This window comes from Hydra vulgaris, chromosome 11, assembly GCF_038396675.1.
Source record: "Hydra vulgaris chromosome 11, alternate assembly HydraT2T_AEP".
NCBI lineage: Eukaryota > Metazoa > Cnidaria > Hydrozoa > Anthoathecata > Hydridae > Hydra > Hydra vulgaris.
In genome coordinates, this window is record NC_088930.1 from 13560001 (window position 1) to 13578957 (window position 18957).

Sequence of the window (18957 nt, forward strand, 5' to 3'; positions counted from 1 at the left end):
GACAGGAAACATTTAAATAAGGATTTTCAACAATCTGTTTTGAGGTTATTGTTGATTTTTTTTTTTCTATCAGTGCAATTAAGATATTGGTTCTTGTTGTAGTCTTATTAATTAATGGGGCGACAAGTCTTTTCTGATTTTCTGCAGAACCAGTTGTTTCATATTTTATACACATCTTCCTAACGCCACTTACTGATATTTGATATTTTTCATCACATTGCTTGTAGGTTAGGCCCTTTTTTCGATCACAAGTGACCCAAGATCTGATGTCCAATGAATAATTTTGATGATAAACCATTATTATTATTAGTTATATATATTATATATATAATTTATATATATATAATTTATATATATGTATATAATTTATTTATCTATATATTTTATATATAAATATAAATTGTATAAATAAATAGGTTCTATGTATATATTTATATTTACTTTTTAAATTTAGTAATAATCATACTAATTCAATAAAAAAATTTTTACATTTGCTTTCTGACTACAAATGGTACAAGTTTTATTGTTTGATTTAGATTTTTGTATCTCAATGATATCCTGGCCTATCGATACGATATCCTGTAAATTGTATTGTTATATTTTGCATAAATATATATACAAACACTCTCACACACATAAATCTTAATGAATATATATTTATTTATATATATATATATCTATAAATTGTATATTTTAAACTTTTTTATATTTATTATTATATATTACGGTTTGTATTATAAAACGATTTTTGAAATATTGCAAGAGCAGAGTTCAAACTTCGATTTAGCTTTATTTGTCAAATGAATATATATTATAGCCACGTTTATAATATAACGTTATAAAATATTTTTCGTTATTTTTTTAGCACATTTTATTGTTGATTCAACGTTATATATCACCATTACTCGACGTTTTTGAGTCACGTTAAATCGACGTTTTACAAACAACGATACAAATCCTTGCAAAATAGACAACTTTAACAGCGTTTATGCAACGCTTTTTAGGTAATTATTTTTCAACGTTAAGTTGCGACGTTTATTCATCGCTTTTTAAGTAACTCTTTTTCAACGTTTAGTAGCGACATTTTTGTAACTTCATTTAGTAACGCTTTTTCAACGTTACACAATAACGTTTAATCAACGTCTATTAAACAACGTTACATATCTTTGCAAAATCGTCTACTTTGTCAACGTTTCTGCAACATCTTTTGCGACCGGTTTTCAACGTTGATTCAACGCTGACATGTTTGCTGGGACTCCTATATCCAAATTTCGATATTATTCCGTATAGACGTTTTCGACATTATATTCCTTCTAAATAAATTTCGATATTATTCTGTATAGACGTTTTCCACATTATATTCCTTCTAAATAAATTTTAATATTATTCCGTATAGACGTTTTCAACATTACATTCCTTCTAAATAAACTTTGTTATTATATCGTATAGACGTTTTCGACATTATATTCCTTCTAAATAAATTTCTATTCCTATTCTAAATAAATTATATTCCTTCTAAATAAATTTTAATATTATTCCGTATAGACGTTTTCGACATTATATTCTTTCTAAATAAACTTTGATATTATATCGTATAGACATTTTCGACATTATATTCCTTCTAAATAAATTTCGTATTTTTTTTTCGTGTTAATTCTTTAAAATTATTTTTCGATATTAATCCCAAAAAAAGTTTCAATATTAATCCGTTTTTGAAGCAATTTTTTTCGATACTATTCCCACATATAGTTTCATGACATCATAGTTAAAGTAAATTCATCGGCTGTCACGACTATATTCTATTTCAATCAAGCATTTCAAAAATTATTTATGCAAACAATATGGAAATATATATAAAACAGGAAAGGACCGAAACTCAATCTCCACATAGAAATTTAATAATCTAGATTTGGCATTATTTATATATAGCTTTCGATTAATAATAGGCTAAGATTTAAATAGCTTGCAATTAAATGATAAAAATTTGATTAATTAATTAGACGTTTGATTAATTAATAAAATTGCAAGTTTAATTGGCTTCAATTTTTTAATAATTGGTTACAGCAATTTAGAGTAACCCATATTCATGTAGATTCGAATTATAATTTTGAACGAATATTTCTTAATACTAATAAAAGAAAGATTAATAAATGAAACATAAAAAATACATTTTTTAGTAGCCATTTACTAACTTTAACTACATCTTAAGTATATTTATATTACTATGCGTTTAGATAATGTTTTGTTAACAAAAATAAATCCGCAAAAATAAAAACACGATAGTTTCCATAACGCTTTTATACATTTATTTACAAGTTTATGAAAAATATATAGTTTTAAACTAAAAGACAACTACAAAATACGAAATAACCACAGAACAACTCAGGTCCGGAATTTTTTTTCTTCAAAGCAAATTTTTTTGAGCAAAAAATATCCGATTGGTATTATTTTTTTAGTTAAACTCACGATATCAAAGAAAAAATGCGGCGCCTGATTTGTTTGACAAAGGATCGTTTACACCAATAAAATAACTTTAAATAAATACAATATAAATAAAAATTTATTTCAAATAAAAAAAAATAGAAAAAAATGGGTTTGTAAAATTCATTGAATTTGTGAAAAAGCCCTTTAAGAAAACCAAAGAAACAAGTAAAATTAAAAACAACTTTTAGATAAAATAAAACTAATTTCTTAAACCGTGAAGAAGGAAAAAAAAACAAAAAAAAAACTAATAAAACTGTAAACGATATAAATTATTTCTTGAAAAAATATTTCAACTATATATTGGAGATAACATCACTGATTCATGGAAGCTTGAATATTTATATGTATCATCCATATATTTACAAATAGATATGAATTAAAAAGTCATTTATGATTAAAAGATTTTTAGCGAATATCTGCTCTTTAAAAAACTGAAAAGATATTTTAAAAACACACAACAGAACTGTGCAGGTTATTGAATTTAATCTCCTTTGCTACAGTACAAGTCTTTTAGCGATTTAAGTTCTTCAATAAGAGCTTTATTTTGATTCTCTAATACAGCAACTCGATTTTCCAAACATTTGACGTATTCTTTTTTTTTCCGCCTACATTCCCTGGCGGCTTCACTGTAATAATGAGTAAAAATTAAATTTTCTTTTATTTCAATTACCTTACAAAATTTAAGTTTATACTTACCGATTTTTATAAAGACGTAACTCGCGTTTTCTTGTAGCTTCTTCTGCGAGTTGATGAGGCGATGCTAAAGACGTATTATCTAATCCCATCGGAAGCGTTCCTTTTATTGTGTAGGCCTACAAAAAAAGTTTAGAAGTTTCGGCAAACGATTACTTAAAACTAAAAACATATTTTTTGTAATTTTTTAAATAAAAAATTACCTGTATTTTATTGTCAGGTCCTTGTGTTGTTATTATGTATTGGTTATCGCCGGGCTAATAAATAGGTATTATTAAAAAAAAATCAAACTATGTAGGTACAGATTAATTTTTAGAATTTAATTTTAAGGTAATATTAGGTATTTTATTGTATTATATAATATTAGGTATTTTATTGATCAGAGTTTTGTAATGGACTAAAGACTAAAGGTTAGCGTAGCATATGTTTTCAAATCACTTCAAAACATGCTATACAAACCAATAGTTTATATTGCTCAATAGACTAACATGTCTTAAAAGAAAAATTCAAATATCTACCATAACAACCAAATGGTAAAGAAATTAGGAGCTGGTTGTCGGAAAGCTTATAATAAATTTTATCATAAACTACAAAAACTAGATACTCGCAACACTGTGGACGAAAAAGACCACCTAATTCTTTATCATGACAAACAAATCAAAACCTTTAATAACAGTATATTTACATTATCTTTCCAAAATCAAAATGGATTACAACGCATTTTGATTAAAGCAAGATAATATAACGAACTTACAATAAACTTACAAATAATTACTAAGACTGAATAAAAATTATTTTTTCACAGGTTATCAAAATTTTAATACATTATATTTAGAACTGGAAAATAATGTTTTCTATCCTTAAACAGTTAATTTGCAAATGAATTCTTACTGAAAAAGTTATATATTTTTCCTTTACTTGAACGTTTAGAAATAATAAAAATTAAAATTACAATTTGTTGTCAGTTCAGGTGTATGGTCATCATGATTACCCTGCTACTGGTAACACATAATTCATTGCAACCTGTTCCATGTCCTGCTGCTTTGTAGGATTAGCTTACTAAGCAAAGGCTAGATGAAGTGTTCTTGTCATTAATACTATCTAATATCTGTCATCCCTATAGTAAAATATATCTATATATATTTTTGTTTTTTATATAGTTAGAGTTAGTTACTGTGTTAGCTCATACGTAATTCACTTTATATGTATGTTTGTGTTCTGCCTAAAACTCTACCACGGTTTTTACTTACTTGTTAGTTGCTATTTGTATGTTTGTGTTCTGTCTGAACCTCTCTCATGGTGTTTACTTAACTTTATGTTACTTTATGTATGTTTGTATTCTGTCTGAACCTCTAATGTGGTGTTCACTCACCTGTAAGTTACTTTATGTAGTATTTTGTTAGATGTAATGCCTTGCCTAATGCATTTCCAAAATATTCCCAGCAATGTTTAAAAGTACTGCTTACAGAAAGTAACTTCTTTTTTTAAGTACTCCAGGTCAGGCCAGGTTCAGGATCATCACGATCAACTTGCTACTGGTATCATGTAACCCAGTACTACCTGCCCCATTCTCTGTTGCTGAGTTGGGGGAGAGAGACATTGCTGTGTATTAGGCACCTGCCATTCATTAATTTTCATTTGTTATCAACAATGAAACAGTCTTAAAAAAAATTAAAAATATAATAATTATAATAAAAACTTTTAATGTAATTAAACTTTTAATGTAATTAAACTTTAAAACTCAGCTATTATAATATATTATAAAATGCATTTATTCACAAGACACACTAGAATTAAAATGTTTTATCTCCTATTAAAAATAATCCGAAGATTATTTATGATTATTTTAAACAGGAGATCCCCAATTGTTAAGACAAGCTGTCTTCATATTAAAGAAAATGTTTAAAAAAAACATTTGTGCTAAATTTTTTTGATTAAAACTAAATAATAAATGTATGTCAATAAAAAATAAAAATGTTGTTTTACTCAAAGCCTTCTCCATTTTACTTTGCAATCTACAAACTTAGTAAAAGTTTTAGTATATGACAAGATATCAAAGTATTTTTCTCTCAAAATCAGCAAATCATATTTTGTATAATTTTTAAAAAAAATATTCGTAATACAATTAAAAATAAAATATTTGGTTTTAGATTTTAGTAGCACAACTTTTTTTTAACAATCATAAGATAATTTTTTAAATAATGTATCTTTTTATATACATTTTTTTAAATAGGTGTTTCTTTTTTATTGTTTGATTTCCTAACTAAATGCTCTTTCGCAGTGCTCTGTGACAAGATCGTTAGGTCTTCTTGGGGCACCTAAAAACAAAATTTAAAAATAATGTTCAGCCTTGCTGAACATCAATATGCAAAGCGAACAGAGTAAGAAATTTTTTTTTTTTAATTTTGAAAACAAATTATCATTGTTCATATAAAATTATTTATTAATTTTATATTATAGTTCCTATTTAAAAAAAAAAAAAATGTTTTTTACAGAGGGTTTTCTAAAATGTAACCATAAAATTGTCCATAATAATCTAAATATGAGATTTACCTACAACTTTTAAAAAATTATTTTTTTTTAAATTTACAAATTTTCTGGAAATTTTCATTTCTACATTTATAATAAAAAATACATACTTTTTAAATAATAAAAAATTAATCTATATTTATATAATTTACAAAAATTATATAACTTTTAAAACTTACTTCAACTTTATAATTTATAAAACTATATACTATATACTTTATAATTTATAATAAACTATGTAAAATATATTAAAAAAAACAACAACAACTTATCATATAAAATCTCAATAAAATTTATCAATTTAATTATTAAAAGTAAGTTGTCGCTTTGTTTCAAAGCATTTTGCTGATATAAAAACACTTTATTACAAAAGATTAATGTTATGAAGTTAATTCTTTTAGGGTGTGAAACTTCATTTCTTTTTTACATGAAAACATACATAAACTTGAATGTTCTCAAAACATCTGAAAAAAACCCTGGCCAAGTTGTTACAATTACATATTGTATGGAAGTCAGAAATAGAGTGCAATTGCACCTAATTCCTAAGCTTCATAGGCTGAAACTCTTTCAGATTAAACAAGCATGATATAAATTATCAAGCCTGTATATTGCAGCATATATTATAAAGACTCCGAGAATCAATATAAAAAAGTCAAAATGACAACTTTAATTTTTATTGATATACATTTATAATTTAGTTTTAATCAAAAAATTTAACCCCTAACGTTTTTTTAAACATATAAACAACATGAACAATTAAGATAAACACAACTTATCTTGGCAGTCTTGATCCCTTTAAGTTTAAATGGAGCTACATAACAGCTTGTTGTACCATAAAGAGGTAAAACAAGTCGTTCTGTACAAACAAAAGTATTTAGGAATAAACTTCCATACAGTTATTAAAAACAGGTAACCCAAAACAAGAGATTTGTTAGAGTTTTTAATTTACTTTTCTCACATGACCAATAGGGTGGGCCAAAAAACAACAATTTTCAAAATTGCATTTCAGTATTTTATATAAACATTTTTATATAAAAGAACGCTGGAAATAAAAATTTAGAATAAAAAATATTTTCAGAGTTACCTTTAAGGCCCTTTACAGGATTTTTTTTTATTTTTTAATAAAAAAAAAAGTTTTTCAAAAGTAGATCAACCTGGTACTCAAAAGAAGCAAAATTGTGTAAACTTTGAAAATAATTATTTTGTAAAAAATATTTAAAATAAAACAAACTAAAAACTTGTAAAAATGCACCTTTTTCAAATTTTAGATTAAAAAAACCAATTTTTTTATGCAATGAAATAATAATTTTTTTTCTATAAAAAAATTATTTTTGAAATTTTTATATAATTTGATATACCAAGTTGATTTACTTTAAAAAAAAATTTTTATTCTGAATATTAGGAACACTGTAAATGTCCAAGGATCTTTGAAGTAACTTAAAAATATTTTTTATTAAAATTTTTTTTATTGCTAATGATATTTAATTATATAGAATACATTAGGAGGTATTGAAAGACAACTTTTAAAAATTGTTATATTTTAAAAATTGCTTTATTCTAACTTATAATAATATTATATATACAATAACATATATCAAATCGATTGCAAAATTAGCATCTGCTAAGGTCGCATCTCATTATTGTGCTTGCCGCTTTTTTACTTCAGATTCTATTCTTTATCTTATAAATTTCAAATCTGCCTTGCATGGAATACTGTTGCCATATCTGGGGCTAGCGCCTCTTGTGCCATCTACAAAAATTCATTCTCGTGTTACTCATCTTTCCATTAAGTTTCATCCTTTTACTGTGACTATTCCTAAGTGTTTTAAAAATTCTTATTTGTCCAGTTTTTTTCCTCGAACATTAGTTCTTTGGAATTTGCTTCGTTCATCTTGTTTTACTGATTCATAATTTGCAATATTTTAAGTCGGCTATCAACCGTTCTTTTAGTTTATAAACTTAGGGTTTAATCGTATATATTCATCAAATACTATTTGAATAAAGCAAATATTTAGTATTTGATATTGAAATACTATCTAAATTTATTAGTTAAATACTTAACGCTTAACGTTAATTCATGATTTAGTTAAAACTTTTAAATCTTTTAAAATGATTTAAATTTATAAGATGTCGATAATTATAAGAGATGTTGCTTACTTATGTAAATGGTTTGTATTAAAATTATTTTTCTTACACAATCATTAAAAAAGTGAGAGTGTTAATACTTTTATGAATGATTTTAGTAAACATTAAAAAAAAAAAATTTAATTATCTATTTTACCATATTGTTGAATTAAATAAATAATAGTCCTTTGGGAATTTGAGTAATTTGAGTAATTTGAGTATTTGAAAACTAGTGATGAAAATTGCTGAAATTTTTCAGAAAAATTTCCTCAAAAGTTTCCGGAAATTTTGAAAAATATATTTTTTTTAAATGACTGAATTAACTCTTATATAATAAAAAAAAATTATAAAAAATAAAGCAACTCATCCTCTTAGAAATCAGATAACTGTTATATTTTTTTGCAAAAGTATATAAGAATAAAATGCATTCATTTTGGAGAAAATTTAGTTTTATATTAAATTTTAAGGTAACTTAAAAAATTTTCAATAAAACTTTCTTAATATATTCTTTCTTTTTTTTTTTTTTTCAAATAAATTCCTTAACTATGCTATCATTATATAAAAATACATCTTTGGAAATCTCAGTTCTTAGCCTTTTGTGAGGGTAGATCAAACAAAATCAAATCGAATATAAACCAACACTTTCTTCACTTAAATAATCAAATGTTAAATTCATCATCATCATAAACTGATTTTTGAAATGAGTTATTTTGTTTTCATAAATTTTAACTAATCTATTTGACATTTTCAAATTGTAGGCAAAAAAATTAACGTTTTGATGCTCTTGTATCCATTAAGTGATTTCATTTTTTTATATTTTTTTAATAAAAATTCTAATATGAAACATTAATATGAAAGGTCTCTCTTCAATAATGTTGTAGTTGCATATACTTTATACTATGCAACTGGATTAAAATCCAGTTGCATATTCAACTCTAATAGTGGTTGCTAACAGTCTTGTTGGAAGTGAAGATGTTTAAAAAAATCAGTCATTCTGAATACACACTGCTCAGCTAAAAGTATTTCTAGATGAACTCTTGACCAACAAATCTTGGATCAAGTTGCAAAGTGTATTGGTCTTATAACACCTTAACATATAAAGTCTTAACATTTTTCAACACAAGGAGTTATACTCTTTTTGTTGTAAAGCCAACAGTGATTAGCAACATATCAGATATCTCAACTGTAACTAATGAGACTTGTGGTACAATAGATGCTGTATTACCCTCTGATTCCAGAATAGCCTGATATAAATTAATGTAACAATTATTTTGAACTTTTCTGAAAATTTTCCCTGAAATTTTCATCACTATAAAAAACCATAAATAGAGCTTAATCCTAATTCCAACACAAGTTCCATTTAAAAGTAAAACACCATTAATTTACTACGAAAGCATTTTAACAGCACTACTAAAAATCCCACTTATGAAAAAAAATATTTTAGGCAACAGTTGCTTTTTTTTTAAAAGAAAAAATTTTTTAAACAAAAAATTCCATTGAAAAAAAAAAACAAATTTAAAACAAATATAAAAGAAACAAACAATAAGATTTTTAAAATAAAAAAAAGAATTACTTGATATTTTTATAAAAAAAAACTTTAAAATATCATAACTATTTATTACCTGAGAATCATGTAACTGATTCATTGAATTTTCTCCACCTTGAACTGATGAAACAATTCCATTTAAATGTATATTTTGATATTGTTTTTCTTGATGAATTGCATTTTGATTTATGCCGTTAATATCTTCTTCATTATTTCCATTTGGACTTGACTCTCCACTACTACCAGTGTCATCATAATTTTCCATTTTTACTGGACCATCTCCTGCCAGATCATCAAGTATACGCCTATAAAATTATGAAAACAAATATATTCACAAATACTTCTGTAAAAAATCATTTTATTATAATTAAAGATATCAAGTTAAAACCTATACGATGGTCTTCTAGCCAGTATTTCCCTTCTTTTTCCTTCAATGCCTCCATCATGCATATTTTGCAGCTGATGCTGTAGTTGATGCTGATTTGATTGAATTACTGACTGTTGTTGAAGCACTACAGACGTTTTATTAACATTTGATAAACTAGGAGCAACATTTAATGGTTGTTGAAATGAATGTCTAGCTAACTCCATAATCCTAAAATACATTTTAAGTTTGCAAAATCAGAGCCATAAAAATCCAGAGCATTTTGGTAGATATATGTGTGCTTATATATATACACACACACATACAGTTGATTAACGATAACTTGAACCTCCAAGTAACCAAGGAAAATGGTTCAACTTAATGAATATTTGACTTAAGCAAACTGCTGTTAAGTTGAACTTTGCCTGATATAAGATATTTGTTTGAGTTATGATATTTTTTCTTCAGTCAATGCTAAAGTATATACATTAGATTTACACTATTGTACTAATATTTCAATGAAAGAATTTACAGATTGTATTCATGCATTACAGTCTAAAGATAACTTTTTTTTTTAAACATCTTCATTTCCAATAAGGCTGCAAGCAACCACTATTTAGAGTTGGAAGTTACTGGAAGAAAAAAGATGAAGATTGCTAAGCAAGATAATAATTGACAGACCACTTAAAATATTGAAAATTATACAAGTCAGAAAAGCAAGATGAAGTAAGCAAATTCCAAAGAATTAATCCTAAAGAGATGAAGGGTAGATGACTCACCAAGTACATTATCATTCATAAAAATAGGAAGATCTGGATTGCTGCAATAATAACTGGAAAAAATTGAGTTTTATCTGAATTAAAGTTCATCAGCCACAGTGAGCCCCATGCTGTAGCAGAAGAAAGATCCATTTCAAGCTCAAATGCCCCCTCCAAGCAATCAGAGAGTGTTGACTTCTTATCATGACAAGAATAAATGGTAGTATCATCAGCGAACAATGCCACTTTAGATGTGAAAATATCTGGAAGATCATTAATGTAAATTAAAAAGAGAATAGGCCCAGAAATTAAAACTTGAGGAACCCCTGAAGTCACAGAACAAAAAGTAAAGTGCTGTCCATCGAGGACAACATTTATACTATGATTGGAAAGGAATAATTCAATAATTTTAAATGTTACTAGATAGTAAGAAGAAAGTTTATGGAGAAGATTAGCATGCCAAATTTTATCAAAAGCTTTAGAAATGTCAAGAGCAATAGCCTTAACCTTTCCACCTTTATTTAATGCTCAATAAAACCTATCAGTTATTACTGTTAGCAAATCAGCTGTAGAACAAGAAGGTCGAAATCCATATAGATGATCAGAAAGTAAGTTATTAAATTCAAGATGAAAGATTAAGTGTTTGCTAATAGGAATTCGATCACTCTCCAGAATTTTTGAAAATAAGAATAACAGATGCCGCTTTCCAGCAGGCTGGAAAACAAGACTCTGATAAGCACTTGTGAAATAGTTTTAAATGTATAGACGACAACTCTAGAGAACACTTCTGCAAGACTACAACAGGTATGTTATCTGAGCCACAAGCTGTAGAAGAGTCTAAGCAGGAAATCACTTTAGATACAGAAGCTGTAGTAATACGAACGTCAAGCAATGGATCAACCTGTTTGACGGCTAAATCAGGTAGAAAGCAACTAGTGAAGCAAGAGATAATTTTGATGAAAAGTTCTTAGCAAACAATTCAGCTTTGTCTTTAGGTCAGGTGACAAAGTCTGAACCATACAAGAGAGGTGGAATAACAGATTTGCCCTAATTATTGATACTATTAAGAATACTCCAGAAGTCACAAGAGCCTCATTTCTGCGATGAAATACTAGATTTCATGACCTGAGAATAGCAGGCTTTGTCATTAGACAAAACCTTTTTACAGTTTCTAGCAGTAATAAACAGACATCTGTTTTCTGGAGAATTGTTTTAGTGATAGATACGGAGGTAATGGTTTTCATTGGAAATTGCAGCTGCACAATGTGAGGAAAACCATGGAAGGAGTGAGACTTGACCTGGAATCGTTGAGAGGGAATAAAAGATTTCATGTCAGCCTGAATCCACAAAGTTATGTAAGAAGCACATCTGTCAGCAGGAAGATGAAAGATTTCTACCCAAGGGCCATCATGAAGAAAATTATGGAAATAGTCCTAGTCAGCTTTAAGGTAGTTGTAAAAGGTACCATGATAAGGGGGATCAGATGATGAAGAAGAATGAGATAATAGTTTTTGACTAGGATCATATAAAAAAGTTGAGCGGCAAGTAAAGGTTAGGAACATTTTAAAAAGTTAAGTGACTTAATGATTTATTTTGTAATAAAATTATTTCTAAAAGGTCCTTTTACTGCAGTCTTTTATTTAGAAACTTTTAGACCTTTTACCGTGGACTTTTATTTTAAAAGTTCACTAAACTATAAAACAATTGTTTTTTTAATGGTTTTATCATGTTTTGTCTTTTAACAGTTTTATTATAGCATTATTTTTATGTCTGATAATGATCTATTCTATTCAGATTTAAATACAACAAAAAAATTAGGAAAACATTAAGCTACAGTTACTTATGTTATATATGGAATGACTTCTTTTTTAAAAAAACTTTAATTATAAAATTTGGTGAAAGGGGACAAATGGTTTAACCTAATCAAGTTCAAGTTATCCAAGGTTTGACTTAACCGGAAAATTTTAATAGTAATTTTAAAGGGACCAGATAAAACAGTTCGAGATAACCATTGTCCAACTTACCAGGAATCAACTCTCTCTCTTTATATATATATATATATATATATATATATATATATATATATATATATATATATATATATATATATATATATATATATATCAGCCTTCGGAATTAGAAAAAATGAGGTCAGCAATAAACTGCTGACCTTGAACTATTAGAGGTCAGCAATCAGGTCAGCAAAAATTTTTTGACACAAAGATCTAATCATAAAACATAGAAATGAGGTCGGCGATTTTTTGCCAAACTCAAACACTTTTAGCTCGGCAGTTTGGTTGGCATTGCCAATTTTAGACGCTAATTCAGAGAGCTGTATATATATAAGAGGCAAAATAGGTGTCAGATATCAACCCCCCTAAGACCATTTATTAAGACCTGCTAACAGGAGGCAACTAACCATTGTTCATTTTGTCAGAAAAAATAAACAATAGTTGGTTGCCTCCTTCAGATGGGTCTTAAAGATAGTCCAAGGTATGCTGATATCTGGCCCATATTTCGACTCCTGTGTGTGTATATATATATATATATATATATTTATACACTCACACATATATGTATATTCCCAAAACAAAACATTCAGTCAATGTACACTATGCTGCACCTAAGGTTAAATGAATCAGTAAATGTACATTGTATACTCTGCTAAGCCTTTATTTTAATCAGTCAAGTAAAAATTAAATTAAAAAAAAACAAAGTAAAATAATAAATAAAAACAGTATAATACAAGAAACAACAAAAAACAACAACACATTCTTAGAAAAACAAAAAAAATAAGTATGCAAATTTATTTATAATAATTTTAAAGCTCAGCATTAGAATTGTGGCAAAACCAGATTAAGCTGGATCCAGTCTGCTAAGTTGTAAAGCTTTTTAAAATCTGTTACACCGGTATATTTATTTCTCAATTCATTACAGTATATAATTTATTTGAATAAATTACTCCATAACCATTTATTGTAGATATGTATTGTATTGTAGATATATTTTAATGTGCCATTCAATTTCCCTTCTCTTTATCAGATTTACCTTTTTTTATTATTGTCGTTCATTTGATTCATTTTATTTTATTTGTTATGTCTGACTTCTTGTTTGCTTAATGATTCTAAACAAAAATGACGCACATAATCAATCTTACACTCACAATAGTAACATTAACGCAATTATTGAAAAATACAAAATTTATACTATTTTATAAATAAAGGCCAAATAAGAAAAAAAAAAAAAGAATTGTTGCATTAATGGATTTGAATCACCTCAGTCAGATTATTCAGCACCAAACAAACAGCTCTCAGATGACTTGGAACTTCAGAACCTAGCTTTACTGCTTAGAACTTTACTACTTGGACTGACACAGTAAGTTTATAATTAAAAGAACAAGAATGAAGGAGTAACTTACTAATCAATGAGAAAAACCGATGATGCAACCACATACTAAGAAGCTAACTGGTAACATGCAACAACATTTCCCTGTCAGTTTTTATTGTAGAGAGCGGCAAAGGAAATTCTCAGAACACCTGCAGATGTCATTATTGATAAGAACAAAAATGACTACACTGTTAACTTTACTAGCTGTTCTTCTAAAGAACAGAATAACTCCTAAAAAATATATTTGCTCTGCTGAAGAAAAGTGACATTCAAAAAAATATCATATTTTATTTTATTAGATGTTGCAACTTACAACATCTCTTAGTCAAGAACTTTTTAAGAAGAAAAATATTTTAACTTAAGATGTGAATTTTTTAAAGTGCAAATCAAATTTAACAGTTGTTTTTGTAGGAGCCTCACTTGCTGCCACATATAAACTGCTATACAAAAAAAAAAAACATTAATGAAAACAGTTTAGTTTAAAAATAGTATTTAATAAATATAGATCACAAGGGAACTAAAACTCTTGTAACTCTTAGGAATTACTTGAAATACTAAAATGTTGGTCATTTCATGAAACTTTAAATGTAAAACTTTTTTTGTAAGTAGTGTATTGACTTAACAAAGGGTTTTGATACTACAAGCCAAAATTTTCTTCTTAAAAGAATGAGAAGATAAGAATTATCTAGAAATGAGTTTGAGTAGTATTAATAACAAGAAAGTTTTAACAACAAGAGAGTTTTAATAACACTGGGAATACTACAAAGATCAATTTTGGTCCCATTATTATTTTACTTATAAATAATTTGCCAGAATGTCTTATGTCATCAAAAGTGATATTATATAGAGTTGAAAGAAATTATTTAAAGAGTCCAGTGTTTGTTTGTGAAAAAGTGTTATCTCGCATAAAAAAAAATTCACCAGACAAAGTGTGACAAGAAATATCATTGAGACTTCTGAAATTGTATCAAAAATAATAAAAATTCTTTTATTTGTTCCAGTGAAAACATTAAACGGATACTATATTGGGGCAAGTGAGGTTCTTTGGCCAAATTAAAAGCAACTTACCTAGTATCATCACAAAAAAATCAGGCCTGATCTGCAAATCAGGTGTTAACTTATTTTACAGATCTAATATGAATAAACCCGTCCTAACCATGAAAGAGTAGCATTATAGATCTTAAACTTTAAATAAAACCAATAATAATAAAAACTATACATACATATAAAAGTATACATTTATATAAAAGTTATATTTTATACTTTCAAATTAATATTATACAGGTGATACTAATGTGTATTTACAATAATAGTTATAAACTTCTATAAAATGGGAATCTGACCTGGCTCTAGTAGACAGATAAACAAGTGCTGTAGTTTTTAAAACAGATGCTGTTAGTTTTTAAATTCATCAACTTTGAAACAACTTCATAATCAGGTAGATGATTTAAACCATGCAAAACATGGTTGCATAAAAATTCTAAACATTATTGCATAAAAATCAAACTGAATTTCAGATCATCACTATGGATGTGCTAAACTATTTGTTTAGTTCTACACAGACCGCCAACTGTTGACAAGGTGAGAGTAGAACTTTGTCACTTAACAATATGAAAATTCTTTAAAATTTCAAAATATTGGATAAAGTCACCTCTTGATCTGCATTTAATTTAAGTAGTTAAGACTTGACAGCTGTGGAAGCACGCTTTTGTATCTGTTCATGCTGTTAAGTGTCCTTCCTAAAGAATGGATTCCAAACTGATGAAAAGTATTCAGCAGTGTACTCTGTCGATTTTGAGAAGTTTGCACACATTTTATTTCTAATAGTGGTAATGTTACAGAATAGCGGCATAAAATCATTTTATTTTTTCTCTTGTTGCACTCATCAGTGGAGGTTTTTTAAACATTAAGAATATTAATTGAAATAATAAATGAATAAAGATTGCTGCCCCATGCCAAACCCTCTGTCATTGTAGCAGCACTTCCTTGTAGCAGAAGGCTATAAAATAGTCTATCAGCAGGCTATAAGATATATATAATATAGCAGCAGGCAGGGCTGCCGAAAGCCATCATGCTGCCTGGGACAGCAACCATGATTTATCAAATTTTTCCTATATTATAGGTGAAAGACTTTTTTTCACCTATAATATAGGAAAAAAAAAGTCTTTCACCTATTGGTGCCCCTTGGATATCTGCCGCCCGGGACAAACTGTCCCTTTTGTCCCCCCTTTAGGCGGCACTGGCAGCAGGCTATAAGATAGTCAATGTATATACTGAAGTTAAAAAACATTCAATTTGTTTATATTAAAAAGTCTCCACTTTGAGCCAACAACACGAAAGCGCAACAAGCGAAAAAAAAAAAGATGATACGCCCTATTCTGCAACATTACCCTAATAGTTTCTTAAACATATTTAAAACATAATTAGGCTTAACCATTGCTTAGTCTATTTGTTTTAGCCGAGCTTGATGCAATATAAATTCCAAGTATTCTTTAAATGCAAACATTCTTTAATTGAATAAAATTACCTGTATATATTTCATAAAAATAAATGTTGTTATACTTAAAAGTACATGTCATTTTCTTAACATAATTTTTTTTTCCAACTTTTCGTTTATAAAGCAAATTAAAATACATTTCTTTTCTTTTACTTTTTTTTCTTCATTTAGTATTTAATAAAGCATATTGAGTTGACAAGTGGTTTAAACTATTTTACTTTATTTAAAAAAAAAATTACAACATTTTTAAAATAATGAATGTATTTCCATTTTGTACTTCACTTCAAATAAGTTTGACTTAATACCTAAAGAGAGTATATTTATAAAAGACACTTTCTACATAGTTTATAGTTTCTTACTTTATTACTTCTATTTATCTAATCTAACCTTTAACAATTTCTTGTGTATTTTAATACTTTTAGATTTTAAATTAGTTTGGTACTTTGTTGTTTAACTGATTATATAGATTTTTACTTTTATGTTATAAAACATACAGACTCTACCACTATGTACTATAACTATATATAATATATATATACATATATATATATACATACATACATACATACATACATATATATATATATATATATATATATATATATATATATATATATATATATATATATATATATATATATATATATATATATATATATATATATATATATATATATATATATACATGCATGTAGCTCATTATATGGATTATATATAAATTCATTAAAAAAACCTACACTTTTATTTTCATACAAAATAGGTCTGAAAGGTGGCTTTCTTGTCAACTGTCCTAAGAGTTTAAACATGCTTTTTATAGTTCTCCTATAACTATATAAAGTATGTAATAGTTGTCACCATAAGTTACTCAAGTTAAGATTACTTTCATTCAACAGATATTTTTTATCTATGACCAGGGTAGAATATAGAATCATTATTCACTATATAACAGTTTTTAAAACAAAGAATAATCAATGAACTTTATCGAATAACTCACTATTTCTATTACCCTCGTGATAGTAAATAATCTTCAACAAGTTATTTGTTACGCTTTCTTGGATGCTCAGGTTGTGATGAAAAATGCGTCATACACTCACGTCACTTAACATCTGAGGTAAAGTAGAAATTTGCATGACTTTGAGTCGTTGACGTACGCAGGCGTCATCTAAATCCCCTCCAATCAAACATTTGTAAAGATTATGTGGTTACACTATCTTTATTTAGAATGAAATTTAGATATTACGCAATAGATAGTAAAAGTGACCAATGCTAGAATTATTTAACCAATCAAATCAAAGTGTTTTTTTTGTGACGTCATTTGCGAGCTTTATTTAGCGTGTAAAAAAATCTAAATAAAAAACTTTTAACTAATAAATAACGTGTGAAATGTTTGAACTTTTCAAATTAACATGCGAATTTAAGGTTCATCAAAATATTGACCCTCCAGATATATCATAAAACGCTCAACTTATTGGAAAAACTACTATTTTTTACTTTTTCAAAAATAAAGTTAGCTAGAAATGATACAAGTAATAATTTTTTACATTAAAATTGTTTACATTCAAGTTGAAAAAAAAAAGAAAAAGAAAAAAGAAACTTTTTGCTATGAGTTTTAGAAAAGTAAAAATTTAAAACAATTTAGACATTTATATAGAGTTTTTATTTTTTATTCAGAAGCTTTTATTATTGTTTTTAGTTGTAGTTGTGACGGATGCAGCATTTTTTGGTGTTTATGATAGCTAACTTCCAGGAATGCTTCAAACAATTATATTTGACATAAGTATAAACATACTTATGTCAAATGAGGGTGCTTTGCAAAAAATTGCAATAATTAGAGCCCGAGAACAAAACAGTCATAAAATTCTCACCCACCAACCCCAAACATGAGAGCAGCATATTAATAATATAGTTTTTCACTATTTTTTACTAAATTTATTTTCATCTATATATTCTAAGTTTCATGGAATAATCTCTTTTTGTTGAAAAACTGTGACCTCATAATGACCTCATTTGTTACCCCTTCAAATTGAGGGAGTTCAAACTTTATATGGTAATAATTTTCCAGACACGAAGCAAACTCATGTCTGGAAGTTAGCTCATCAAACACCAAAAATGCTGCATCTGTCACTGAGTTGTAGCCATAAAATGTGCAAACAACCTATAATAAAAACTTGCATGGAATATTGTACTGTTAAAACAAATTTCTCGAAATAGATTAAAATTGAAAATCGTTTACTAGTAAAAGTTCGTCTAACCACACTTTGCTTTAAAGGTAATCTTTAATTGTCTTATAATTAAGATGGTTTATTGGTTTTGTTAGTTACCTTTTATTATATAAATTACTAAATTTTCCTTTTAATTATTTAACCTCAAAATCAAAGCTACTTATACAAAAGTTACACAATGAATCTTTTAAAGAATATGATAATGAAAACACAAAGCAAATAATTCACAAAACAAATTACAAATTGGCACATACAAGTTCAGAGATAATTGATGTTAAAGATATTGTTGCAAGTTATAATTCAGTGGTTGACTTATTTCTTCATTTTTTTCTAAAGTAAATTTCTTTTCACTT

At 26.9% G+C, this 18957-nt stretch overlaps 1 protein-coding gene and 1 long non-coding RNA gene across 2 annotated transcripts in view; one reads left to right on the top strand and one right to left on the bottom strand.

The window, feature by feature from the left end:
• The window catches only part of LOC136087422 (uncharacterized), a 6856-nt gene extending 6192 nt beyond the window's left edge, over positions 1–664 (top strand). The window contains exon 5 of the long non-coding RNA XR_010641784.1: positions 537–664. This is a non-coding gene — a long non-coding RNA (uncharacterized LOC136087422). The remainder of the gene's footprint in view (positions 1–536) is intronic.
• Positions 665–3064: 2400 nt separating this feature from the next.
• LOC100200223 (cyclic AMP-responsive element-binding protein) lies at positions 3065–17452 on the bottom strand (the record flags this gene model as incomplete). The annotated part of the gene is given in 7 exon segments (NM_001309685.1): positions 3065–3069; positions 3072–3110; positions 3181–3296; positions 3381–3434; positions 9453–9681; positions 9765–9971; positions 17377–17452. Coding segments are annotated over 6 exon segments (646 nt in total), but the record flags the coding sequence as incomplete, so codon positions are not given.
• Positions 17453–18957: the final 1505 nt, after the last annotated feature.